The sequence below is a fragment of the Pristis pectinata genome, chromosome 27 (assembly GCF_009764475.1).
Source record: "Pristis pectinata isolate sPriPec2 chromosome 27, sPriPec2.1.pri, whole genome shotgun sequence".
In the NCBI taxonomy this organism is placed as follows: Eukaryota; Metazoa; Chordata; class Chondrichthyes; order Rhinopristiformes; family Pristidae; genus Pristis; species Pristis pectinata.
In genome coordinates this window covers 24011659-24039432 of record NC_067431.1, presented here as the reverse complement: position 1 = coordinate 24039432, position 27774 = coordinate 24011659, and the positions used below count along the sequence as shown (strand labels likewise).

Sequence of the window (27774 nt, the reverse complement as noted above, 5' to 3'; positions counted from 1 at the left end):
TCATCTTTAGAACAGTTTTATCATATACCACAACAAAATTAAAAAAAAAACTGTGAACACTGACACAATGCATTTAAAGCACACCGTTCTGTTGTCTGTGCCCTGGAATCTGGTCAATTTCTTCAAAAAAAATTAGAAATTTATAAACGGATTCACATGGATCAAATGAGAATGGTGACCAGTCGCTGCAGGTGGAGGATTAAACGGCAGGCAGTCTCTGGTTTGTGGTCTAGAGGCCTTCACCAACATCCCAGCCTGAAATTAATGAATTTAGTAAGAAACGCACATTAATAAAGACTCTGTGCAGTGAAAGGCAGTTGCGGAAACACGAGAGAGGCACCACTTGCTGTTTCAGTTCCAGTTGTGTGATGGAATGAAGTTTTGGTCTAGGCCACGCCCACAGTCTGCCATGTTAGACACCAAAATGTGAATGAATAGTACATTTTACAGTAAAACTGGAAGCTAAAGTATATCCAAAGATGCAGTGCGTCCCCTGCAATCATGTTTGTGAAACTGATGGTGGTTTGAGACAAAAAGGCCCTGGCAGATGGAAAATTATGGACATGTTTGGCCCTCTCCATGTTCTTCTGGCAAAGATTGCTAAAATCACGAAAATGTGCCAAATTCTGCTTAAAGTTCCACACTTTTACATTGTATTTTATTCCATTGAAGGCTTTAGTACGTGGAAATGCACAGTGTATCAAAAAGAGAGCAGTCTTTTTGTCTAGGCTTTGAATATTCAAATTGAAAGTATCGCGCAATCATTCGTTGTCAAATCATTGGATTGTAGGGGTTTTAAAAAGGTCGGCAAGTGTGCTCCTAAACTCTAAGTTATATCCCAAGCTATAGTGCAATAATTTTGTTTGTGAGTAATCCAAATATAGGCACAGCAGGGAAGAAATTGGCATAATTTTAAAAATACTGCACTCTTGTGAACAAATCTGAAGACTAAAATTCACTTCTTGAGGCCACACGATCATCTCTCCTGTAGCTAACAGCCAAATAATCCTATAATGTCTGGTAAGAATTTTTTTTTTCTCTTGTGGATCTTCTTTTTGCGCTGGCTTTTCTTGTCTTGTCTCGCTTTATATTCACCTGTAAAAAGAAAGAGAGTAATCAGTGTTTGTCTCGGTCCTATCACATAATGCTGAAATCCGTTATGTGCCTTTTTTAACTTCAGCACAAGACCCACAGGGTTAAATATCACATTTGTTACCTCAAAATTGTAGGTGCATTTAATTCCCGGTAACTTTAAGTAATAATTAAGTATATTTACGAGTTGCTATTTTGATTGTAGCCCTTTATTGATCATTTTTCTTGCTTTTTTTTTGCAAGGAAGGGAATTTTAGACCGTATAGGCTCTGTTGAGTCTTTGAAAGCATCACATTTTCTGCGTTCACTCTTTTCTGATGAACTGGTGTTTTTTTTAAGATATATCTTTCGTCTCCCTTCCACACACCCTCAAAGGGGGGAGGGGGGGGGGGAGTAAAAGAGACACGTGTTTCCACAAAGCAGAAAGTTGAGGGAAGGGGGAAGAGATTTCTTTGGGCTGCTATAATTGTACGTTAGACCTAACCGGTTCACTTTCTATGCAAAAACAGTGAGATGTTAAGGGTCGGTGGCAACTTTTTATGAGTAGTTACATTTTAACCGTTCAGGCACAAGAATCGTAGAAATACAACTACCTGTATTTGCTGATTTTTAAATATATTCATTTGCATTTAATTTCGATGTTAGGAATTGCTTGTGAGATACAGTTGTAAGCCTTTTTCGACTGCAACGTGCATAGTTTAAACCCGAAGAATGCCGCATAGATGTTTCTTTTGTTTTGTAAGTTTGGGTTTCGAAGCCCATTGCGTTTTCAAGTTCAGGACAGAGGGGGGCGCATCTCAACAGGTGGAGGGCAGCGAACTCGCCACATCTGCCTGGAAGTGACTCTGGGAAGGAGACATCTTGTTAGCCAGACACCTTCCACAGGTGTCTAGAGTGAGAGAGAGAGAAAGAGGTTAGAATAGGAAGGAAGGGGGGCGGAGGAGGTCTGCCCTCAGGATTGTGACTGTCTTCACGGGGTAAAGGACCACCATTTGACAGGACTGCGAACAGAGCAACAAATTGCAACCCTTAAAACAGTCCTTTAAGAGAAAAAGGAGTCTGTCCGAAACTGCAAAACTAAATATTAGATTTTCTTTAACACATTGCTCAAGTTAGTCTCCCCAAGAACAGTTGCGATTGTCTGGGAGGATTTCCGTAAAATGATACCAAAAAAAAGTAAATCTCCTCCTCTAGCTAACTTCTAAACAAAGCCTTGGCTTACAAGTATTCGGTGCACTGGGTACAACGTTTACCTAAAGTCTTTTGCTCAATGTTCCTTCACCGAGAGCAGTTCCAAGGAGAAGCAGACTTGCCGAGTGCGTGCTCCAGCACTTCATAATCCACCAAACTGCTTATGAAACAACTTTTCCGCAGGCAATGCAACACGCTCACTCACCTCCCAGTCCGCAGCCTCGCACCGCGCTCACTCGCCTCCTGCTTACTTTTATCAGAGGAAAATGCTTGGAAAAATTTTGAATCAGGAACTCCCGCACATTTGTTACCCCCCAACCCGCGTTGTGGGAGAAGTCTCTGCCGTAAAATTAGTTCGTGTTTACGATTTAAGCAGCGGCGGGTGACTTGGTGGTCGTCGCTCCCGGGGCGGCCGGGGGGCCGTGGAGGGGAAGCGGGGCGAACATACTGGCGGGCGTGGGCAGATTATCCCCGCTCCCGGGGGTTATTCGAGAATGGAAGGGTGCTGGAAGTATTGGGGATGATCGATCCGTGTTTCTGAAGCTAGCCTGACGCCTTGCGTTAACTCATTCAATGCCGAACGGAACCCACGCACAAGATAGTTCATTGGCACGGAGTCCCAGTTGGAGCACTCTAACGCGGTTCAAGGTGACTCCGTCCGCTGGAGGGGGAGGACTTGGTCATCTGGTGGCTAAAATGTTGTAGAGGGAGAGGTGACAGAGCAATCTACTGTCAGTTCCAGGGAGACAGCACCCTAAAACTGCTAGCGAGGGGTTGCCGCTGAGACATGTCTATACAAATACTGACATTTTTTATTATTCAACTGTACTCATAGAAGGACTGGGATTTCCAGCTTCCGAAACGTGCTCCGAGCACGTCCCAACCACTCGGTTGGGATCTTTCCTGGTGTGTTCCGCGGTAGCTTTGGCCGGCAGATTCCTTGGACTCAGACTTGGCTTTTGGCCGGTGCAGTTTCACGGAGTCAAATTTGGTTAGGAAAGAATGCAATCCCTCAGCAGAAGTTCTGAGGTAAAAGGAACTCTGGGCTTTAGCTAACCCAGCCCCAACAAACGGGGACGGGAAGATACAAGAGACTGCAGATGCTGGAATCTGGAGCGACACAGAAAGCGTTGGAAGGACTCAGTGGGTCAGGAAGCAACTGTGGAAGCAAAGGAATAGTCAACGGTTCGGGTCGAGACTGAAATGAAAGAGTCTTGACCCGAAACGTTGACTGTCCATTTCCCTCCACAGGAGCTGCCTGACCCGCTGAGTTCCCCCAGCGTTTTATTCCCCCACCCTTCAACATACAGACATGACTGAGATGGTCTTGCTTTATACACACATCTGTCAGAGAGCAACAGCACTTCCATTGCCTCTGTACCTGGAGATTTCCGATTGGAGAATAAATTCCAAGAAGTGAGGGATTTAGGGTTTAGATAACATGAGCCATGCGCTCTGAGGTGTAATATCGAATTGACCCCAAGGGTAAACAGAACCAGCGACGGTAAGCGTGCAGCTTCCAGTTCATGCGGTTACATATCTGATGTGTATCAGACTCTTAAAACCCGCAGGCTCAGCCAGAATGATTAAACTGGAAGCATGGAAAAGAAGTTCCTCTCCCTCCCTTCAACCACTTTATTTGAATATAGATTTTCTCCTGACTAAAATGTATAATCCAAACAAGATTATGTTTCCCAAATGCGGCCGGAGGTATAAGTAAGTTTGGTTTGGTGGAAGTCAAGGAGATTTTTGTTTGTTTGGCTTATTGTTACATGGAATGGATTGGGGTGAGAAACAGATTGAACAGGAGCTTTCAAAATGGATAATGCAATTTTAATTTTTAGTTCTGGATGGTGCATTTTATTTGAATTAATTCTGAGAGATACCCAGGCTACATCAGAAGCAAAACAACCACCTTATTAAAATAAAACATAAAGAGCTTGCCCAAATTTCTGTTGTGCCTTCAAGTTCCAAAGTATTAAGTTTCAGCAATGCCTGACTAAGTTAATTGAGGAAGGAAAGCAGGGCAGAAATTTGCATCTTCCCATCACTGGCAACACTCCTTCACCTGTCCTGAAAGTCCCGATTGCACTTCCAAGCACTTTGAGCCCCAAGCAGGGTTTTGCTGTTATATAGCACCTTTCCCATACCACTGAAGGCCTGAACAGGCACCACTGTTGCACTGAGGGAAATTGATCAGCGAATTTGCTTACAGCAACCTCCTTCAAACTGAAGATAATTTGTGCAGATGAAAATATGTTGAGAAGTGTTTCTTGAGAGATAAATATTGCTCAGGGTATCCAAAATAATTCCCGGTTCTGCTACGTTCTCAGACTACTTCAGATTGTAGTAGTCAGATTGCACTACTTCAGATTGCACTACAATCTTTGTACCATTCTGCTGTTTTGCACTCGTTCCCGCATTATTGTTGTACGTACTATCACCATGTAACTGTTTGTACAGTGAGCTTCCCGAGAGCAAGGAATTTCATTGCACTCTGGTGTACATGACAATAAACTTATCTGTTAATTCCCCTGCTTTTTGCCAACATAGTCTCAGAGGGATTATGATTCCTTGAAAACTCAGAAAGGGCTTCAAAGTAATATCTCACGTAAAAGGCAATACCCCCGACAGTGCAAAGCAACCTCTGTACTGGACTGAATTGTCAACCTAGTTCTCTGGAGTGAGAGTTGAACCAGGAATGTTTTGACTCTGAAGCAAAAGCACCACCAACTTAATCACATGCAGGGCTGGAAGCTGCATGGTTGGGCTTCCGTAGTAGTGACTCAGGTGCCTGTGGTTGTGCATCCTATTAGTTTGCTTAATGTACTCCTCAAAAAGCAACTGAATTTAAATTCCTGAAGCAAACTCCTGACTGCAATTCTATGGAAAGTAGTGAATTAAAACCCCACTTCAGAGACTTGCACCTATTATGAAGTCTGTGGGTCCAGTGTAGCATGTGTGGAAAATTATGCTATAAAACTTTCAGCCTTCTCCAGGTACGAACCAGAGTCTCTGCATCAGGCAGAAATTAAAAGAAACACGACAGAAACTTTTGAAGTAGAGAAATAGAATTCATCACAATGCCCTGTTCAATATTTACTTCTCAACTGACACCATCAAATAAATGGTCTGGTCACTTTTCTCATTCTGGAACCTGGCAGGGTGCAATTCGGTTTCTCCACAATAAAACAGTGACAACACTTGAGCGACTTTAGAATTCTTACATCCCCAGGAAGTAAAAGCCATTACTTTTTGTAATTTATGGATCATTACTGCCACATTTTTGTGCAATATATTTACAAATTTTACGTTGAATGTTAATAAAACATGACTGTGTGTCACTGTAAGTATCATGTTCATAAATGTTAATTTATATTTGGGAACAGGATTATCTTAATTTGTTTGATAACATATTTCATACTTTTCAAATTTGCCCTTTTAAAAAAGACATTGGGTACTGAGCAGTGTTAGTCATGAGTTAGTCAGAATAATGCTCCCCATTCCGACCAGCCTCCCCTTAATATTCAACCATTTTCCAGTGAACTGCCCAACACAATGGGAAAAGCTGATTACACACTGCAGCTTCTTGGCTGTGCCAAAAATAGGTCTTTTCTCTCTGGAGCCCTGTCTCAGTTTCTCACAATCAAAAACAATTTGCAAAGCACCTTGAGAAAAATCAAATGATTTATCTTCTTTATTTTATTGTTTAGTTTCTTAGAATGAAATTGATTTGAATGTTTGTTCATATTTAAAAGGCCAAGACAGGAACCCTGTGACTAAAACTAAAAAAATGCTAGACATGCTGGTGTTTCTATCACCATGGACACCGACTGTCCTGCTGAGAATTTCCAGCATTTTCTGATTTTATTTCAGATTTCTGGCATGTGCAGTATTCCTCATGCAGAAACCATGTGCCTGCTCACTTATGTTATTAGTCACATTTTAATTTCTTCAGCAGAGAAACAGAAGGTTTATCAAGGAGTGAGGGTGAAGATCACAGTTAAGGAGCTTCTGCAACAGAGGAGGGCACTTCAAGCAGCAACAATAACCACCACAGCAGTATGTATATCTCCTTTGCATGTCAACCTTATAATACGCAGGACCATTCAGGTCAACAAACACAACCTTTTCAGTGTAGAAGTTCATTTCATGAAACATGGCAACGGTGAAAAATAACAGTTGCCAATATCTGCATCTTCCAGCTGTCAACTTGGTTTGACTGAGACAGAAACTGTACGTTCAAGTTCTACTCCAGAAATGTTAGCACAAAAACCAGGAGGTTGCTCTCCTTGTATAAGAAGCTAAGCCAATGGTCTGCCTGCTCTTTCAGGTGAATATAAAAGCTTCTGTAGCATTGTTCTGAAGAAGAGCAAAAAAATCAAGGTTTGCATTTACATAGCAACTTGCAGGATGCTAAGATGTATTACAGCCAACCGGACAATTATTTTTGTACAGTCATTTCTGCAATGAATAAAATGCAGTATTCTGTGCACAGCAAGGTCCTGCAAACAACAATAATGATCATGATAGCATTTTAGTGATATTAATTGAGGAATAAGTGTTGGCCAGACACAGGAGAGACCCCTTGCTACTCTGCTTTGGAATGATGCTGTGTGTTCTTTTATGTCCATCCTCAGTTTAACACTTCATCCAAAAGCCACCTGCTAGCTGCATATGCTACCTCCCAGTACTGAACTAGTGTCAGCTGAGATTATTGTGCTTAAATCTCTGGATTGGGAAGGGAAGGAGCATTCTTTTCTAGTTGATTTTTATCCCTCAACCAACGTCACATTGTTGGTTGTAGTGCTGTGTGATGTTCCACATTGCCTACACCACATTGCCTACACCTCACTGGTCATTAATCAAGTGTGCCTCACTGGGTGTTAAATTATTCTCTGAAATCCAGAGGTCATGAAAGGTGCAACACAATTGTACCTCTCTTTCAGATACATTACACTTGGTACTGGAAAGCTTAGCACTATGTTCTAACAAGGTAAATGCTCATGACATTGGGGGCCGTATTAGGATGAATAGAGGAATGGTAAGCTAAAAGTCAGCAGTCACAATAAACGGTAACTGTAACTTGTGAGATGCCACAGGGATCAGTGCTGAAATCTCAACTGTTTTCATTCTACTTCATATTTACGATCTGGAAGAAGGGACTGAGTCTGTTCTGGCCAAATATGCTGATGGCATAAGACAGGTCGAGAGCAGGTTGGGAGGACATGAAGTCTTTGCAAAGGGATATCGATAGGTTAAGTGAGCGAGCAAAAATTTGGCAAATGGAATATAATATAGGGAAATGAGAAGTTATCCACCTTGGTGGGATGTTTAGAAAAGCACAATATTGTTTAACTGGAGAGGAAAATACAGAATAGCATTAGTTGCCTTCATACATTCAATGCAAGGTTAGCGTGAGGATACAATGGATAGGTATGAAGGCAAATGGAATATTAGCCTCTCTTGCTAAGGAGATGGAGAATAAACATAGAGAAGTTTTGTTGCAACTGCACATATCATTATTGAGACCATACTTGGAGGACAGCATACAGTTTTGCTTCCCTTAAGCTGGGATATATTTGCATTGGAGTCAGTTCAAAGAAGGTTAATTAGGTTGATTCCTGAGAGACTTCTTACGAGGAAGGATTGATCAAGTTGGATCTATACATGTTGGACTTCAGAAGAATTAGGGATAATCTTATTAAAGTAGGAGATTCTGAGGGGTCTGGGAAGGTAGATGATGAGAGAATGTTTCTCCTCATGGATGAATGTAGAACTCAGGCATATTTTCAGGTTTCCCATTTAAGATAGAGACGAGGAGAAATTTCTTCTCTGAGAATTCTCTATCCCAGAGAGCTCTAGAGGCCAAGGCGTTGAAGACAGTCAAAGTGAGTTAGAAAGGCTTTTGGTCTATAAGACAATCAAAGGTTATGCAAAACAGGTTGTTAAGTGGAACTGAGGCTAGTGTCAGATCAGCATGATCTTACTGAATAGCAGAGCTGACTTTTGGGGCCCTGCTCATACTCCTTACATTCTAACACAGGCTCATGGAATCCTATGGCAAAAAAGACCATTTGGCCCATTTGTGCTCGTGCTGGATCTTTGAAAGAGCTCCTCCCAATCCCCCTTTTTTTTGTCATTTGCACATTTTTACTTCAAGTGTATATCCAATTCCTTTTGGAAATTTAAAATTGGATCTGCTTCCACCAGGCTTTCCTGCAAGTGCATTCCAGATCCCAACAACCTACTGCATAAAAACTCTTCATTTTCTGTACATTTGCCAATACCTTAAATCCATGGTTATCTAACCTGTCAGAGACACACGTCCTCCATGGTTATTGTACGTCCAATGATTTTAGAACACTTCAGTTAAACTCTTCCTCGACCTTCCTGAATGAGGATAATCTCAGCTTCTCCAATCTCTCCACCCAAGTGAAGCCCACAACATCATCCCCTCCCCCAACCTTGGCATTATTCTGGCAAATCTCCTTTGCCTGCCACACTCCCCGAAATGAACTTCGTGAACCATGGAGCCCAGAATGGGACACATTACAGTAGCTGAGGCCAAACCAGTGATTTACATATTTTCAACCTGTCTTACCATATTTGCGTACATATATCCCAATCCTGTCAGTTCTTGGACCCTCCCTTGAAATGGTACCTTTGTTTTACATCGTCTTAATAATTGCACTTGTTTTTGAATATCACGTTGTTACACTCTGAAATGTAATCTTTGAATCATTCCGTGATGCTGACATGCCGTAAATTTCTCAATTGAGTTTTAACACGTTTGAAACAGCGTCTGCATTTTGCACTACATCATGGAGCGTTCCAGGTCTATATTCCTCTGTCATTAACCTGAAAGTACATCTGAAGAAGATAACCTGAAATAATCTTATCAGAAGATTATTTGTGATGCATTATTTCATACCCTCCCCCCCCACCGCATTAATTTCACCTATGCACTGTCTGCCCATTTCATTGCTCTGTTCCTGTCCACAGGTCGGTTTCTGTCCAATCCTTTTCTCACAGGGGTGACTCTGAGCTTCCTGTTGTCTGCCACTTTAATTCTCCATCCCACTCCCGCTCTGATCTATTGGTCTGTGGCCTCCTAGACTGTTACAATGAGATCTAGCACAGGTTTGAGGAAGAGCACCTCATTTTCCATTTTGCAGTCTTCAGTACTGAATTCTACAACTTCAGGTAGTTTTATTTCTCTGTATCAGTCGTGCATCTGTGATATTGGCTCAGCTTGTTTGGTTTTTTTCTCCTTTTAGTCTTTTTTTCCTCTGAGAGTGGAGGACATGTCCAGCCTGACCTGCCGGGCATGTCTTCCCGCTCTGTATTTTGCATCTCCTACATTCTTTTGTCAATGTTCTTTTGTCCACATTCTCACTCTTCAATTGCTCCCATTCACTCATTGACCTGATAACCTTGTTTTCAGCTTATTACTCTGTCTGAGACATCCCCTTCCCTTGCCATCCCTGCAGCTTAACAAGCTTCTTTTCTGTCCTGGAGACAGGAGAGACTGCAGGTGCTAGAATCTGGAGAAACACACGAAAAGCTGGAAGAAGTTAATGGGTCAGGCAGCATCTATGGAGGGAAATGGACAGTCGACGTTTTGGGTCGAGACCCTTCATCTGGACTGAAAGACAGAGGGGAGGTAGCCAGTATAAAGAGGCTGTCCTTTCCCGTTCTGACGGAGACTTCAACCTTAAACATTAACTCTGTTTCTCTTCCCACAGGTGTGGCCTGACCTGCTGAGTGTTTCCATTACTTTCTGTTTTTTATTTTAGATTTTCCAGCATCTGTAGTTTTTTGTTTGATTTTCTGTCCTTTTCTCTTCTTACCACATTTATACTTTCCATCATCTGCATTAATTGAACCTCTACTGCCAAGATCAGCCTCTCTCCTCCAATTGAAAAAACACTTGTATATAATACCTTCTTGCTTTTGGTCTCTTAGTAAATTTTGAAATCATGTTAACTGCAATGTACTTCAATTTTGCTATCAAGTAAATTAAGTTGTACTTTATCAAGTGGCTTTAAATCCACATACATAATATTACTTCGTCAATTTTCTCAGTCACATTGAAAAACTTGATCAAATTTATAAGCCAAGATGTTCCTTAATGTATATAACTTGCATTTATCACCTTCTTCTTAGGCAGTCCCTTGGTATCCAGGATGAATTCCTCCTTATTTATCATACACCCTCTGCCTACTGAGTCTATGTGGACCATGAAACACAGAACAGTACAGTACAGGGACTGGCCCTTCGGCCCACGATGTTGTACTGGACTAATTAAGCTAATGATACCTAATTACACTTATCCTTTCTGCCTGCACATGATCCATATCCCTCCATTCTCTGCATATTCATGTGCCGATCTAAAAGCCTCTTAAACACATCTATCATATCTCCCTCCACCACCACGTCTGGCAGTGCATTCCAGACACCCACCACTCTGTGTAAAACTACTTGCCACACGTCTCCTTTGAACTTTCCCCCTCTTACCTTAAATGCATGCCCTCCAGTATTATATATTTCGACCCTGGGAAAAAGATACTGGCTGTCTGCTCTATCTATGCCTCTTATAATTTTATGAACTTCTATCTGGTTTTCCCTCATCCTCTGCCACTTGACAGAAAACAACCCAAGTTTGTCCAACCTCTGCTTATAGTACACGTCCTCTAATCCAGGCAGCATCCCGGTAAACCTCTTCTGTACCCTCTCCAAAGATTCTTCCTATAATGGAGTGACCAGAAGTGAATGCAATACTCCATATGTGGCCTAACCAGAGTTTTATAAAACTGCAACATAACTTCCTGACTCTTGAACTCAATGTCTCTGACCATCAAAGATCCATTTACACTGCTCCTTTTTATTCACCCTTATTCACATCAACTGACCCTGAATCCCATCACTCACCTACACCAGGGCCAATTAACCTACCAATCTGCATTCAGAGGAGGAGACTGGAGCATTCAGAGAAAACCCACACAGTCACAGGCAGAACATGAACATAGAGCATAGAACAGTACAGCACAGTACAGGCCCTTCAGCCCACAATGTTGTGCCGACCTATGTAAACCTACTCCATGATCAGTCTAACCCTTCCCTCCTACACAGCCCATAACCCTCCATTTTCCATACATCCATGTGCCTATCTCAGAGTCTTTTAAATGTTCCTATTGTATCAGCCTCTACCACCAGTCCCGGCAGTGCATTCCAGGCACCCACCACTCTGTGTAAATAAAAAAACCTACCCTTGACATCTCCCCTAAATTTTCCTTCTCTAACTAACTGATATCCTCCAGTATTGGTCATTGCCACCTGGGGAAAAGGTGCTGGCTGTCCATTCTATCTATGCCCCTCATAATCTTATACACCCCTATCAAGTCGCCTCTCATCCTGCGTCACTCCAAAGAGAAAAGCCCTAGCTCGCTCAGCCTATCTAAGACATGTTCTCTAATCCAGGCAGCATCCTGGTGAATTTCCTCTGCACCCTCTCTAAAGCTTCCACATCCTTCCTATAATGAGGTGACCAGAACTGAACACAATACTCTAAGTGTGGTCTAGCCAGAGTTTTATAGAGCTGCGACATTGTCTCGTTGATCTTGAACTCAGTCCCCCGAATAATGAAGGCCAGCACACCTTATGCCTTCTTAACCACCCTATCAACTTGCACGGCAACTTTGAGGGATCTATAGACTTGGACCCCAAGGTCCCTCTGTTCCACCACACTGCTAAGAGTCCTGCCATTAACCTTGTACTCCGCCTTCAAGTTTGTTCTTCCAAAATGTATCACTTCATACTTTTCCGGATTGAGCCACTTCTCAGGCCAGCTCTGCATCCTGTCTATATCCTGTTGTAACCAACGACAACCTTCTGCACTGTAGGAAAACTCCATACAGACAGCACCGGAGGTCAGGATTGAACCTGGATTGCCGGAGCTGTGAGACAGCAGCTCAACAAGTTGTGCTGCTATGTTGCAGCTAGTTTTGTGGGTTCTAGGGTGATGATGAGGTCCATGTGAGAACTGCAGACTCTTCCACAGAGGGTCTATACTTAAACCTATCAGGATGGATGGGTGGGTAATTTGTGAGGTGGTGCACTCCTTTGCTGTTAATGCTGGGCTTTGGTGTGCTCCCAATACATGGATCCAAGATTCCCTGTGCCATCTTGAATCCTGCTTCTCTACTTTGAGGAGGCTTTGAGAACGTCTTTGATTTTTCCTTTATCTACCTGGTAATCTCTTCCTCTGACAGAACTTGGTATAGTGTCTATTTGGGAGTCTGATTCTGGGATATGAAAGACATGGCCTGCCCACTGAAGTTGACTGAGGGTAGATAGGACCTCAATGTGAGGATGTTGACCTGGGAGAAGATGCTGATGTTGGTTCACTCATCCTCACGATGAATTTGAAGGATTTTATGAGGCATCATTGGTCGTGTCTTTCTAGTGTCTAGAGATAACCCAGTTTTCAGAGGCGTATGGATAATGCCCTTCACAAGTTTAGGATATCCAGAATACTTTTGCATTTTTCAACCAATAAAGCAATTTTGGAAGTCAACAAGGTAGGAAGCAGAGCAGCCACTTTCTGCAAAGACGGGGATGTGTGAATGATTTAGTGCTGTCAACCAAGAGATAGATGTTGGCCAGGAGTTCTCAGTTAGTTGCAGATTCACTGCAGCTGAACGCTCTTCAGTGTCTGAACATCTGTCCTTTGCTTCTCCCATTGGCAGAGAGTGTAATGTGGCTTTGTTCTATCAACATACACCATGGTTACAAAACTGATGGCATGATACTGAAAAAGCATTTTGCCAGCATCATTATTGGTCAGCTTTGAATGCAAGTACATGCACCTACATGTGTTGAATCAAAAGTTAGACTCAGAAAATACCACAGTTTATTCATTAACCCAAAATAGCTTGCCCAGTACTTTTTCGTGCTTCCAGTAAGCACCAGAGATAAATTTATAAAACCATTATTTGTAGTTGCAATGCTCTCAAGATATTAGAAGATAGAAAGTTCTTCATAATCATAATATGATGATGCAGTTGCATTTATGAAGGATCCCACTCCCTCCCCCAAGCCCCACACCTCCACACACAACTCAGCTTTTGAAGCGACCGATGAGCTATATCCTATTGCCACTTTGTGCTGTGGTAACCCACTAAGAATACCTTTGTGTAAGTGTTATTCCAATTCTAATAGGGGTAGCGATGATTAATAAAATTAAAATGATTTGAAAAATTAAACAGAAGATTTGTCTATTAGTATACAAAAAGCAAAATTTTAATTTTCTGTTACTGGCTGAAATTTTGTGCTTTTAAAACTCAAAGATGTTAGCCAAGGAATGCTTAAGAATCCACACAGGAGGATGGCACAGCTGAGCAGGTAGATAGCACAGGTGCCTGCAATGTATGTTAGAAGACCATATTTTAGCAGAGTACCAATTTCATTTCCTATACCCACTTGCTGCACTACCGAGTGAGATCACTATTTTCTTTCAAATTTAAGTTATTCTGTGATCTTCCCTAAGCAACAAAAAAGTTAGTCCTTACAACTTAAAAAATTCCTTAAAGCTGCAATGCAATCTAAATAGCTTCATGTAACATTTCTGCTGCAGCTGTATGTTGATATACCTGCACTATTACCAAAAGCTAGCTTACTTTGATACGTATCACAATAATGTTGACACATGCATCCATGTTGTCCAAGTCATTATTAGGACAAATATGCAATTTTGAACAGAATTGATACAAAAGTTTCAAGCGTATGTCACTGCAGTCTTCAGAATAGCACCTGTTAAGCAAAAGGGTGTGTGGAGAATGAAGGTTTTTAATGAAATCAGTCAGCTACATTTGACTTCAAATCTTAGAATAAATTACAATTGGTCAACACCCTTTCATGTCATCACATGTCACACTGATGGAGGAATGAGGTCACAGTAGTATGAAATGTGGTAGCCAATTTGTGTACAGCAAGTTCCCACAAATACCAATGTTGGAGTGGACAGTTATGTTTTTTTCTTATTATTGAATATTAAATATTGGCCAGGATGCAATGGTAACACTGATTTTTTTTTCTGAAATGGTGACTTAGAATCTAGAATCCCATCCATCTGAGTGGGTGGATATGAACTTGGTTATCATTCCATTTGAGAGGCAGCATCTTAGAGAGAGCAACTCTCCCTCAGTGCTGCATTACAGCGTTAGTCTAGATTTCTGTGCACAAACTGCTGGTTTGGGGCTGGGGTTCAGAACACATTGACTCAGGAAATAGCAGAGGCTTTTCAACTGAGCCACAAACGACCACTCTGTCCCCTCGTTATTGCATTGATCTGTGATTTGTTGACCTTCCCTCTGTGCTCTAAACCGTGCCTGCTCCCACCATTACCCTAGTTCAGAAAAGCACGATAGGATCACAAATAAATTCAGCAGATAATCCATCAAATAGTTGGTGAAAATGATTACAGTGAGTGATGTTGATGTATTTTCAGGTTAATTCTGGAGACCTGGGACTCCACTGCGAGGATGAAAATGTGCAATGTTTCAAACTTGTTAGAACTAGCCTGAAAAATTAATAGAATGTCGGCATCAAAATGATTTCAATTTCAACACTGTCTGGTACAACTTTTAAGAGCTGGTCTCTAAGCAACTTCAGCTATGCCAGACAAAGTTATACTATCCTGTTCTATAAAATATTTCCACTGCACACTCAAACATGAGCATGATGTTTATGCTCTGCCTGTGTTCAATAGGCATTTTGTTGTCGTGCAACTTGAGCGAATTCAAATGATCGCATTATCCCCTATCCCCAAATTCCTCACAACCCAGACTGAATTCTGGCAGTAAGGTAAAAATTCATTTTAAATCACAGCTATGTCAAAAATTTGAAAGGTACTAATATTCTGCTGTAATTATTGATTGTGTTGGGGGGAGGTGTGTGTGGAAGTGATTTTGCTTCTGGGGAAATAGGCACATCTATAATGAATTTTTATCTAGTCCATGTTTTAGCCTCTTATGTTAGTCACTTAAAGAAGGGAAGACTTGCGTTCATGTGGCATTTTTATGCCTCAAAGCTAATGCAGCATTTTTGAAATGCAATTACTGTTGTAATATGGGAAGCAAAGAAGCTAATCAGTGCATAGTGAGCTTGTACAAACAGCAATCTGATATTGACAGGAAAGTCTATTTTAGTGATGTTATTTATGTGATATATTGGAGTTTTGTGTACAGATTTGGTCACCCTGTTATTGGAAAGATGTTATTAAACTAGAAAGAGCGCAGAAAAGATTTGCCAGGATGTTGCCTGGACTTGGGGGCCTGAGTTACAAGGAGAGGTTGCGTAGACTAGCACTTCATCCCTGGAACGTAGGAAACTGAGGGGTGACCTGGTAGAGGTATATAAGATTGAGGGGCATAGACAGAGTGAAAGCACATCATCTTTTTCCCAGGGAGGAGGTGTTAAAAACAAGAGGACACCGGTTTAAGATCAGAAGCGAGAGATTTAAAAGGGACATCAGGGGCAGCTTCTTCATGCAAAGGGTGGTGCGTATTTGGAATGAGCTGCCAGAAATAGTGGTTGAGGCAGGCACATGAGCAACACTTAGAAGACATCTAGATAAGTACATGGATAGGAGAGGTTTAGAGGGCTGTGGGACAAATGCGGGCAGATGGGACTAGCTCGCTGGGCAACACAGTCAGCTTGGAGGAATTGGGCTGAAGGGCTTGTTTCCATGCTGTACGACTCTATGACTATATATATATATATATATATATATACACACACACATACACACACACATACAGTATATAGACAACAGTCAGGCTCTTCTTCATACACTTGTTTACATGCATTAAGAGAGAGCTGACAGAGTCTTAGTTTAGTATCTTAGCTGAAAGTTGGCACTGCCAACAGTGCAATATTCCCTCAGTTCTAGTCCAGTCTAGATTTTTGTCCTTAAGACTCTGAAGGGGGATTTGAACCCACAACTTTCAGTCAGAAACAGAAGCCAACTGGACTCATCACTTAGGATTAGCTTGATGCAACATCATCTTCAATCTAAAGAACAAAGAGGAAGAAATCCAGCAAAAACTTGCTAATGCAAAAAGAGTAATGTCACTTTGATTGCCCATTTAGAATGAGAGTTCCTAGAGATAGTCTTAATTCAGTGTTGGCTTAACACGAGATGCTGGTGACACCCATTTTGTGAAGCACCTAGGAATGCTTCACTAAATTAACCAGGTTGTTCTTATTGTTGTTGATGTGTCAGACTTTCAGATTTCCTGAAGCCCCATCCTGAAAATGAAAACTGGAATCTTAAATCTGAAGAGAGTTGTTGGGCTAGCTAGCCTTTTCCTGATTAAAACGTTCAGAAGCAACTTGAGGTTGAGTACTAGAGCTCTGAATTTCAGAGTCCATCACTTCATATTTACATTAACATAGTATTAAGAACTTGAAAGTGTCAGCTACAGTTCAGTTGGTCAAACTGTTGCTTTTTGAGCAACACACAAAATGCTGGAGGAACTCAGTGAGTCAGGCAGCATCTGTGGAGGAAATGGACATTCCCTGACTCACTGAGTTCCTACAGCATTTTGTGTGTTGCTCCAGATTTCAGCATTTGCAGTCTCTCTTGTGTCTCCGTGTTGCTCTTTGAGTTGGAAGGTTCTGGCTTAAAGTTCTGTTCTGGAGACCTGGATGCAATAATCTAAGCTGTTGCTCTAGTCCAGTACTCAACTTCAAGGTGCTGGGCTTTAGATGAGAAATTAAATTGTGGTCCTCATAGGTGGGCACAACGGGTTCCATAACCCATGTGCTCGAGGTTTCCTTTTTGTCCAACCACTTCCAATCCCCTTCTTAACATTACTAAAAAGAACAGATGGTCTGGTCACTATGACATTGCTTGTAATAAATAAATTGTCTGGCAGCAATGATGACCTTTCAAAAGTACTTCATTGCCTGTAAAGCACTTTGTGGGGTTCTGAAAGAAAGTGAAAGGCACTAACAAATACAAGAAGCTGGAGGAACTCAGTGGGTCAGGCAGCATGTGGAGGCAAATGGACAGTTGATGTTTCAGGTCCAGTCCAGATGAAGGGTCTCGTCCTGAAACGTCAACTGTCCATTTCCCTCCACAGATGCTGCCTGACCCACTGAGTTCCTCCAGCATCTTGTTTGTCATTAACAAATACAATCTGTCTTTTTCTATATTTGCAGAGTAACATTAGATAATGTTGATGATGCACAATGTGCACATTGCACTGGAAGTAGGGGGCATCTGAAACATCAGCCTAGTTTCAATAAAAATCCTGTAGAAATTCTGGCACTGGTTTACATACAACAGGGTCCCAGACAGTCCTTCCAGGTGAGGCAGTGCTTCACCTGTGAGTCCGAGGCTGTCATTTATTGCATCCGGTGTTCCCGGTATGGCCTCCTGTACATTGGTGAGACCCGATGCAGATTGGGTGACTACTTTGTCGAGCACCTTCGCTCCCTCTGCCGCAACAGCCAGGACCTCCTGGTGGCCACCCACTTCAATTCCACATCCCACTCCCATACCGACATGTCTATCCATGGCTTCCTCTACTGCCACGTTGAGGCCAGATGCAGGTTGGAGGAACAACACCTCATATTCCGCCTTGGGAGTCTCCAACCTGACGGCCTCAACATCGATTTCTCTAACTTCTGATAACCCCATTCCTTCCTTTCCTCCCCCCCCCCCAACTCCTTTGTCTTCCCTTATTCCTATGGCTCCCTTCCCCTGCCTTGATGACCTGCCCATCTCCTCTCCTCCCCTCCCCCATCCTTTATTCCATGGTCCACTGCCCTCTCCTACCGGATTCCTTCTTCTTCAGTCCTCAGCCTCTTCAACGTATCACCTCTCAGCTCATTACACCTTCTCCCCCTCCGCCACCCACCTACCATCCCCTCTCACCGGGACTCACCTATCACCTGAACTCATCTATCCCCTGCCTGTGTGTTCTCCTCCCCCTTCCCCCACCTTATTCTGGCTTCTACCCTCTTCCCTTCCAGTCCTGATGAAGGGTCTCGGCCTGAAACGTCAACTGTTTATTTCCCTCCATGGATGCTGCCTGACCTGCTGAGTTCCTCCAGCACTTATTGTGTATTGCAAAGTGTTTAGCATTTGCATTTTCAAAATGTTAACAGTCTAACATTGAACTTAATTGCTGTTCTAACCCACCAGGGCACTGAATACTATGAAATTCCCCCTTAATGCCACCTTAACACCTGTTTGACTCACAACTGGATTTTTACAACTCCAGCCAGACCTGCTATTTCATAGAACATAGAACACTACAGCACAGTACAGGCCCTTCAGCCCACAATGTTGTGCTGACATTTTATCCTGCTCTAAGATCTATCTAACCCTTCCCTCCCACATAGCCCCCTATTTTTCTATCATTCATGTGTCTATCTAAGAATCTTTTAAATGTCCCTAATGTATCTGCCTCCACAACCTCTGCAGGCAGTGCGTTCCATGTGTTACTCCCCGTGTAAAAAACACTGGACTAGAGCAACATTTCATTTGAGAAATATGCAGGTGATCCATTGATCTGTATGGGATCACTACACCCTTGTAATTTAAGTATGCACTGTCAGCAGATGATTATTTCTCCTACCCACTGTTAGGGTAAAATGCTGGGAGTGAAACTGTCCTTCATTCATTTCCCAACCTCCATAACAACAGCTTCCACATTTTGCACCATCAACAGCAATATTTGGCTCTGTATGGTGTGTGCAGCACACTGCCCAAAAACACACAGTCAGTGAGTGATGACCACCGACTAAAGTACCAGTCTTAAAACTGGTGCACACTTCTGTCAACGAGATGTTCAAAAAACAGTACCAGTGCAAAACTGGGGCCTGCACTATTGAATGTATCTCAATACTCCTCTGGAAACCACTGTGATTGTAGGGTTATCCCGTCTCTGGCTGTTTAAAAAAAAATCTGTTCAGTAAACAGAATTGAAATCAAAAATGTCCCAGGACAGATTCCTCGTGTTTGCTCTCGGATCTTTACTCAATTTCTGCCGTACAAACACACGCCCCTCTTTTCAGTGTATCAGTTAGGCAAGGGCCAACGAGAGAGACGTGGTTTGAGATAGTGCGTGTTAGTTAATTTACAAGTATCACATCGACTGCTCATGTAGATCGAAATTGCGATTATATTTGGAAAACCATTTTTGAAATGGAATCTCTGACAATGAGTGCACAACTAAAGCTAAGCACCGCACACGCTGGATGTCTGAAATAAAAAGAAACGCTGGAAACACAGGAGGTCAGGCAGCATCTGTGGACAGGGAAACAGAGGAAATGTGTTCGCTGAAGAGTGATCTTGAACGCGAACCTGTTTTTCTCTCTCTCAAGACACTAAACAGCCTGTAGAGATATTCAGCAATGCCCCAGAGAGAGAGAGAGAGAGAGAGAGAGGAGGGGTGGGGGGGGGGGGGAGACCTCTGGAAGCACCACAGTGAAGCGGAGTTAGAGGGTCCCTGGGTGGTTCATGACTGTCGAGTCCACTCGCCGCTCCAGTCCGCCGGCTGTCAGACCCTCGCCCGCTGCCGCCTTCCCCCAGCGGTTATAAAGCCCACCGAAATAATTCATGGAAACGCACGAATTTTCCTCCAACCCTGGCCAAAGATTGGGCGAATCTCTGCCAGATTCAACACCTGACTTTGAATAAGTCCAGTCGGTGTCACCACTGATACCGCCGTCATGTCTGAGAAGCAAATTATTCAAATATATCTTTTTTGAACAAGTGCGAGGCTGTCCCGACTTCATTCGGACTCTGAACACGATCTGTCTGTAAAACATCGGCCGGACTACGCCCGAGGCTGAGGCGCCTTGTCTACCCAACTATTACTTCAAACCGGTGCCTACGGCGACAGATTACTACTGTGCTGGGTCCTGACAGTGGTTAGATTCGAAAACACACACTGCTTGAATGGTTACCGCCGTTACACTCCCAGCATCTTTCTGAGCTAAAATTAATAGAAAAAGACCACGGGTTTCTTGTACAGAGAGCAGGGCACGGGTGATGTAATGGAAATCCGATCCGGGGAGGCTTGAGTTTAAATCACGTGTCTGTGAAGAAACCTGGGCAAGTGTTACTCTCCGAAACAGGGACTGTGACTTTTACGCTCGGGTCTGTCTGGGGACCTCGTTAAAAACTTCCATCTAAATCCAAACTCCACCACAACTCACTGTTTGCACATTCTGCCCAGGGAGGCACTTAATGATCTGAGGATGAGTGCTCAGTTTCGGGGGAAAAAAACGGTCTGATCATTATCCACACTTCAAACAAATCTGGACGGAAATACTCTTGTTGTTCGCTAGCCACGCACAGCTATGAAATGAAATTAACTTTAAATGCATTGGTTGATATTAGTGTAAGATAACTTAATGCATCCTGGCTGCTGGCTGTTTGTTTTGTTCGTTATGTTAGTTAGCGTTTGTCTAAAGCCCACCTTGTTTTCTGATTTCCAGTTTACCGCAGCTAACAGTCCACAGGTCGCCGAGCCAGTCGTTCCATTGCATTCAGGTCAGTACAAGGCACCGAAGAAACAGCATCCACCTCTCCAACAGAGGGTCAAAAAATTCAGCCTGCAGCCTTTAGAGATAATGCACCCACCTCTTTAATATTAAAGTACAGACAGTGCATAAATCAGTCAATCCACCAATCAAACACAGAAAGAGGGATAATGGAATGCAGATGAAGGGGGTTGGAACGAATCAGACTCTGGGGTCGCTCCGCCATCCACCGATCTCACCATCAAGGGGTGACTCCATTTCCAGGCTGTGATACAAGCTGAAAATCCGAAGCCACGGTTGAAGCGTTCTCCTCTGTGACCATTGCAGCTCCGCTGTTGTTGGCTGAGGATTCCTTTCATTTGCCGTTACCAGGCAGGAGGCGATCATCAGATGAATGAATCTCTCCAAGACGCTGATATTTCACCTCTTAGTGAAAACCGAGCGAGTTACCCGTTCTTCACAAACCTTGTTCACCTGCCAGTCTACACATGATACAGAGTAACCCACCTCTCGACTTAAAACATTCTACACTGCCAGTTTTACCTCGGAGCAGAAACGTGGTTGACCCTAAGATTTAAATAGCAAAAAGTCCCCCCCCCCCCAAAAATCTTTATTCAGAAAGCAGCGGAATGAATTGTAGTCAATGGCACGCCACATACTGTCTTGTTTTAATTGGCTATAACTCGGGAAGCATCAGTGATACCCGCTAGGTTGAATCTGTTTCATGGGGCAGTTGGTGAGGAGGTTCCTGCAGAATGTTCGGAAGTATTGTTGAGGGAACGGTACGAGAACTGGAGATTTTAAATGATTCTGGTCCTGATTCAAGGAACACAAATCATCCCTGATACTGGAATTCTGAAGTTAATAGTTGGAACTAGCAAGTCAGGCAGCATCTATGGAGAGAGAAACAGTTTCGGCTCAATGACCTTTAATCGGGACTGATGAGGCAGCATCGATCTGGAGGTTAACTCTGATTGGTGACTTCTCATTCTCTCTCTACAGATGCTGCCTGGCTTGGTGAGTTTTAAAGCTTTTTTTGTACTTGTACTTTAAGGAATATTTTGCCCTGGGCTCGGCATATCCTAACGTAAAGAAAAGTAATCAAAACAAATCTGAAATGCAGTGGATTCCATTCGAACCAACAGCAATTAGCAAGTCCTCTAGAAGAGTATTAAAGTTACCAGGTTACATTGACCGGCAGTTATGACTCGCTGAATGCAATGATTGGAAGTGGTCAGTTCACAGCGTTATGTACAACGCTGTCACAATCCTCAGCCCGAAATCCATTGCAGACGCAAACAATTCAAGCCACTGAGGCTCTCCTGGTCTGTTAACGTGAGCCCCGCTCATCTACAGTACTTTATGTAGCGTGAACAATCCCACGTTATTTTGCCAAAAGCCAAATCAGAAGAAGCTTCCTTCTTTCCCCAAAAGAGTTCCACCCTTTCTTGTCCAGTGTGGATTGCGTCCGGTCTTCCACACTATTTAATTAAATTGCAAGATATTTTCCAAGGATTCCACTTTGTATTTTCTGATTTTATTTCCGATCTGCAGCATTTGTAGTTCACTTTGATTTTTCCACATTGCACCTCGTGAAACGGAAAGACTGTTTTAACGAATTTGAAATAATCCCAATCCACATTCAGAACACATAAATTTGTAGCTGTTTACATCTAGTTCCACGTAGGGAAGCCAAGAAAAAAATGTTGTTAAATCACTCTCTGCTTTTGATTTTTCAGCTCCCCAGGATGTCTACCCTCCACCTAACGGTTGTGAATCCAGTTTTTATGAGAATAACCAGTTCCCAGAGAATGCTTCGCATGAGCAGAACCCGATCTTGTATGACGAGGTATATGAGACGTGTCTGTCTGACCTCTGCACTGAGAGCTCTTACAATTCGTACACTTCGAACTTCTGCAGCCCCCCAGTCAATTACCAGACACCATCTCACTGCAGTCACTCAGCTGTGGTAAGTGAACTCACCTTCACCTCAGTTCCACCGCACTTTTATCGACTTCCCGACATCACGCTCGATGATTATACTATTCCCTGTAACGTTAGTTCTATAGGGGGATCTCATCTAACCAACTCTTCAATTGCCCAAATCCAATTATTCATTAAGGAAACCCAGTCGTGTATATGAACGTGTCCTCCCAAACCTGAGATGTTAAGGGTAGAAATATTATAGAATAAATATAGAACAACATAGAAACAAATATAGGGGCTGTAGCAGGCCATTCGATCTCCCCCAATGCCTGTTGTAGCATTCAATTTAATCTTGTCTGATTATCCAAATTCAGTAACTGTTACAGTTTTCTCCCCATGTCCACTGATCCCTCCAGCCATAAAGAAAATATCCAATTTCTTATTGAATACGTTTAATGATTTGACTTCAACTGCTTTCATTCTACAGGTTCACCATACTCTGAGAGAAGAAACTTCTCCTCATCTCGGCCTTGATCGTTATCTTTCTATCTGTCACCCCTAAAGACAAGCCCAATCTCTAGCCAACTGTAACACGACCTACTTCATTGGTGACAAGAACTGTTTTCTTCTCTCTGTAGAAGCACATTCCCTTTTGCCATGGCTCTATTGTTAGTCCCCTTACCTCTGAGTCAGACATTTGATGCTTGAGTTCCATTCCGGAGAGGAAGATCAAAATCTAGTACTGAGGAATTACTGCATTACTGGAGGTGTCCTCTGGGGGAGGTGCTAAATCCTGTCTATTTCCAAAAGTAGACTCAAAGGATCTCATTGCAGTATTTCTCAAACAAGGGAATTGTTCCTTGTGTCCTGGAACCAATATTTATCATTCAACTAAAATTGTAAAAACATTATTTAAAGCTTTTGGCATTTCTCTTTGAGGGGGGTTGATGTTGAGTGTTCTGTGTCCTACAGCAGGGTCTTGGGCAGTGTCTAAATCTAACAGGTACTTCACTGAAAGGGGTGTGAAAGGCACCATATTAATGCAAGCCTGTTTTCTTTGTAATCCTTTGACCACCTGGAGTTTAGTGAGGGCCCTTGAACAAAATTCTGTTCTCTATGTTTCTGACTTAACATCGTTCCAAAAGTATTTTGTGAGCTGCAAAATACTTTGACGAGGCCTACAGTTGTGAAAGGCTGTGTAAGTACAAGCCTTTCTTCCTACATGATAAGATGGACTACCAACCAGACTCCCAGTGTTGTTTAACTCTTCCCATACTTGAGTTAATTCAGAAGCAGTTCCTGAGAATTAGAACTTTTCTGCTCTTAACTTAAATTGTTGTGATAGGTTCATTGGGATTATTAAATCATCTTTACTTTGTAGTATAACAGTCATTCATGTGAATGACACTGAGTGTTCAGTGGCTGCAGGGAGAATGATTACATATGAAGTTGTTCTGAAATCTGTATCTTGTTCTTACCAGCATGAGTCCAGTCAAGCATATGCAAGTATGCACTCACCAGGAGAAATTGTTGCAGTATTAATCATTGCAGTATTAAACCTGACCAATAAAAAAACAACTTATGGTTAGTTAACTCCTTCCACCTCCTCAAAATATTCTAAAGAACTTCATAAATTAATATTTAGATGTGAAATATAGATAAATATGGCAGGAAATTTGTAAAACTGTAGAAAAAGCCTGCCTAGTTCATTTACTTTGAGGTCAGTGGTTAAATGATCAATGTTAAACTGGATAGCTGAGTCCACCTCCAGCTGTCCCAACCCCTACTGCTCCACTCGTACTTACTTCCCCACCGGTTTCTCTACAATTTGACATAGGATATTTCATTCCCACTTGATCAAGTAGGTAAGGGCTCCATGCACTGAAGGATGTAATAAACTCAGTACTGCACTGCAATATCAGCCTAGCTTATATCTTAGAATGGGGCTTGAACCAGCCGTCACAGAGATGGGAATTCATTAAAATTGAAGACATAAATCTCTTAGAATGTACACATGTATAATCGTACCATTCCCTTCTTAGATTTCAGGATCTCCTGCACATGCTTCTATGGATTATGAATATTCTACCCAGCGTGTTGCATTGTCTCCACAAGACTTCTGTCCATCTTCACACTTGGAACCTAAGTCCCTTTATCCAACTTCTGAAGAGTACTTTACTCACCAACACTACAGCTGCGCATCAACAATCTACTCCATCTTTTCCTACGTGCCAGAAAACATGGAAATGGGTTCCATGTCCGAAAATGGGTGCTTTACAATCCCAGAGTACAAAGACTATTCAACTGGATTGCTCACAGAGGATATCTGGAGAGGAAACCTAAATGAATGTTTGGATTATTGAAATAATCATCAAGTGTGTTTTGAGAACATATTTTCCTTCTTGTACACCTGTAAATAATTTTGGTTGTTTGAATGAGAGTAGTTCCTCTGAACAATGTTGTAAAGCCAGGGTGGAAAGACATCCAAATCCAGAGCACTGGAATCACTGCTGCTCCAAGTTTTTTCATTAATTTTCCCTGGAATTTTTTCCCCCTTTCCATCCAGTTATAAAGCATTTTTGCTGGGGTCCGGTACTATGTGCTGGTCACTCTGTGCAATGCGTATGATTCACTCACTTTGTGTATTGGTAGACTGTCCGAGCTTGGGTAGATGGTCACCGCCAATAGCCACACATTTAGATTTTTAGAGAAAGCAGCTGAATACTTTTCAGAAGTACCTGATGTGATCGTTCCCTCATGTAAACCAAGAGCACTTAGATGAGGAGTAATATCTACTCTGACGAGGATAGAACCCGGTCTTCCTGGCCTGTACCTCTTTACTGATCACTGGATAAGCTTGTTAAGCCATGCAGATAAGGAGGACCCCAGGTGAGTCATAGAAAAGATCCTTCGAAAGGTGACATCAAATTGTCATTTACTCTAAGCACACTGAGCTTTGGGATACTTTAACTTTTGTGGACATGCAGCACAATTGCTAATACTTGGAATGCTTTCTCCTTGTAAGGTTGGAGATGAGATGATGCATTTACACGTAAAGCGTACACCAGTCAGCAAATTCCACCATTATACCAACGATGAATGTAAACAGTTATCTAAAAATCCACCCACTCAAGGCTCCAATTTACCCTTTCCTGATTTCAGGCAATAAATATGGATGGAGAGGCGATCTGAATCACTTTGGTTTATCTACCTGAACAAACTAATCTTCCCTTATTACAGGATTCAACCAACTCTTCCTTCTGATACCTTTTATTTAGTCAGAAGTATATTCTTATGTTGAGACGTGTGAAATTTTTGATATCACCTCTGACTGTGTTGTTTGCCGTGTCTTTTACCCTGTTGTCATGAGCCAAAGAGAATCAGTGACAAATCATAGTTAATGCTACAGCAAAACTGCTAAAGACATTCAGACCAATTTTAATATTCATTTTTTATACAATCCAGATGTATGTAATTTATGGTTTTATTCCCTCAAACAATCAAACCACTCTTCAGTATGAAACTTTTGTGGTCTTCCTCTTTCACCACAACACATCTCTACAACAATTTTGATTGCATATTGACTTCATCAGAATGATTACTACAAACGTTGACTTGCACAGTGAGGTCTACCCCTGCTCACCATCCAATACAACCTGCTTACTCTTAGCTCTGCTTATTCTTGGAAATGAAGTGCCCTGCTGAAGCTGCATATTATTGTTTGGACTTGCTTACATTTGCTAGCCCAATTCTGATTGGCTGAGCAACTATCCAGTGTTGCTTCTGTTTCCATGGCATTTGAGTGCTGTTTTAACATTTTACCAGTTAAACAAATACAACAATATGATAATCAAAAAAAATACTTGCATATTTTGGCCCTTCATGTTGCCACTTGACTGACAAATGCATGTGAGGTTTAAAGTTCACATACATGTACCAAGCATGTATTAATACAAAGATCACACACAGGGCTTAAATTCATTGCTCATTTATTAGTTACTGAATTAAAACTGCAATTAGCTACAAATTGATTTCCAATATGTGAGTAGTGGAGAATGGATTGGTCGACACTACCTTAATATACTGCTCTGGATTGCTTTATCTACATTATTTACTCTTGTATGTAGGTCAGTAAGCTTGACGTTCTTTTCCATTGAAGACTGAAATGATTTTGATGTTCATGCACATCAAGTTGGAAAATAAACCATCAATTTCATTTTGCCTTGGGAAGGAGTGGTAAGGAGAGAAGAATTATGTATTCTTGTTGGTGCTTGCGCAGTTAACCAAATTTTCATTGGTGAAGGGGCAACAGTCTGCTGCTTTCTTGCAACCAATTCCTTTGACACCTTTTACACTTTCAGCTTTATTAAAATAGAAATGGCACATTTCCATTTTTTCAGCTATTTCTGGTGTGCTGGTGAGTGATTAGATTGTTTAATCTCACAGGCTGGGAAATATGCCAATGTGAGAATAGTTTTTATTCAAATCATTCTGAACTTTAGTTTTCCAGTTAACTATGTGTCATTTGTCTTAACTGTCTAGAGAATATATTTTTTCAGGATAAATACCTGAATGTCTTTTTCTTTGTAGTTCATATGTTGTAGTGCCTCCCGGAAATAAAATTCTTATGCTTATGTGGAACTCATATACCACTGAACCATTATTTTTATGTTTTGAAAATAAGCATTTTTTTAATGAATTTAGAAAATAAAAATATATAATCATATGCTAAGCTTCCGTGATCAATCAAACAAAAATACTGCACCATCAGACAATCATAAAAATCAGGTTAGGCTAACTAGGACCACAAAGTGGAGATACACAAGAGATTGCAGATGCTGGAAATCTGGAGCAACACACAATATGCTGGAGGAACTCAGCAGGTCAATCACTCCCCTCTGTCCCCCTTTGTTATCCCTTATCCCACTGGCCCCATCATCCTATCTCTTCCCCTCCCCTGCCCTCTTGATCTGCCCATCACCCACACACTCTTCCCTCTGG

General features: G+C 42.0%; 1 protein-coding gene and 1 long non-coding RNA gene across 6 annotated transcripts; one reads left to right on the top strand and one right to left on the bottom strand.

The window, feature by feature from the left end:
* Nucleotides 1-20923, bottom strand: LOC127583795 (uncharacterized). Its single transcript, XR_007958301.1, has 2 exons — nt 20784-20923; nt 1-1095 (listed from the first exon to the last, which is right to left on the bottom strand). It is a non-coding gene; the product is annotated as an uncharacterized LOC127583795 (long non-coding RNA).
* LOC127583794 (uncharacterized) lies at nt 20532-27409 on the top strand. 5 transcript variants are annotated; one of them, XM_052040158.1, is made up of 4 exons: nt 20532-20592; nt 20803-20857; nt 22587-22816; nt 24816-27409. In XM_052040158.1, exons 1-4 carry the CDS (start codon nt 20563-20565, stop codon nt 25134-25136), a joined length of 636 nt encoding a protein of 211 aa, XP_051896118.1. In that variant the 5' UTR covers nt 20532-20562; the 3' UTR covers nt 25137-27409. The 5 variants fall into 5 exon arrangements, 4 of the variants coding, with proteins under 4 accessions (XP_051896118.1, XP_051896117.1, XP_051896116.1 ...); XM_052040157.1 differs by having other exon boundaries at nt 20589-20705; XM_052040156.1 differs by lacking the exon at nt 20532-20592 and having other exon boundaries at nt 20731-20857.
* The last annotated feature ends 365 nt before the right edge of the window (nt 27410-27774 follow it).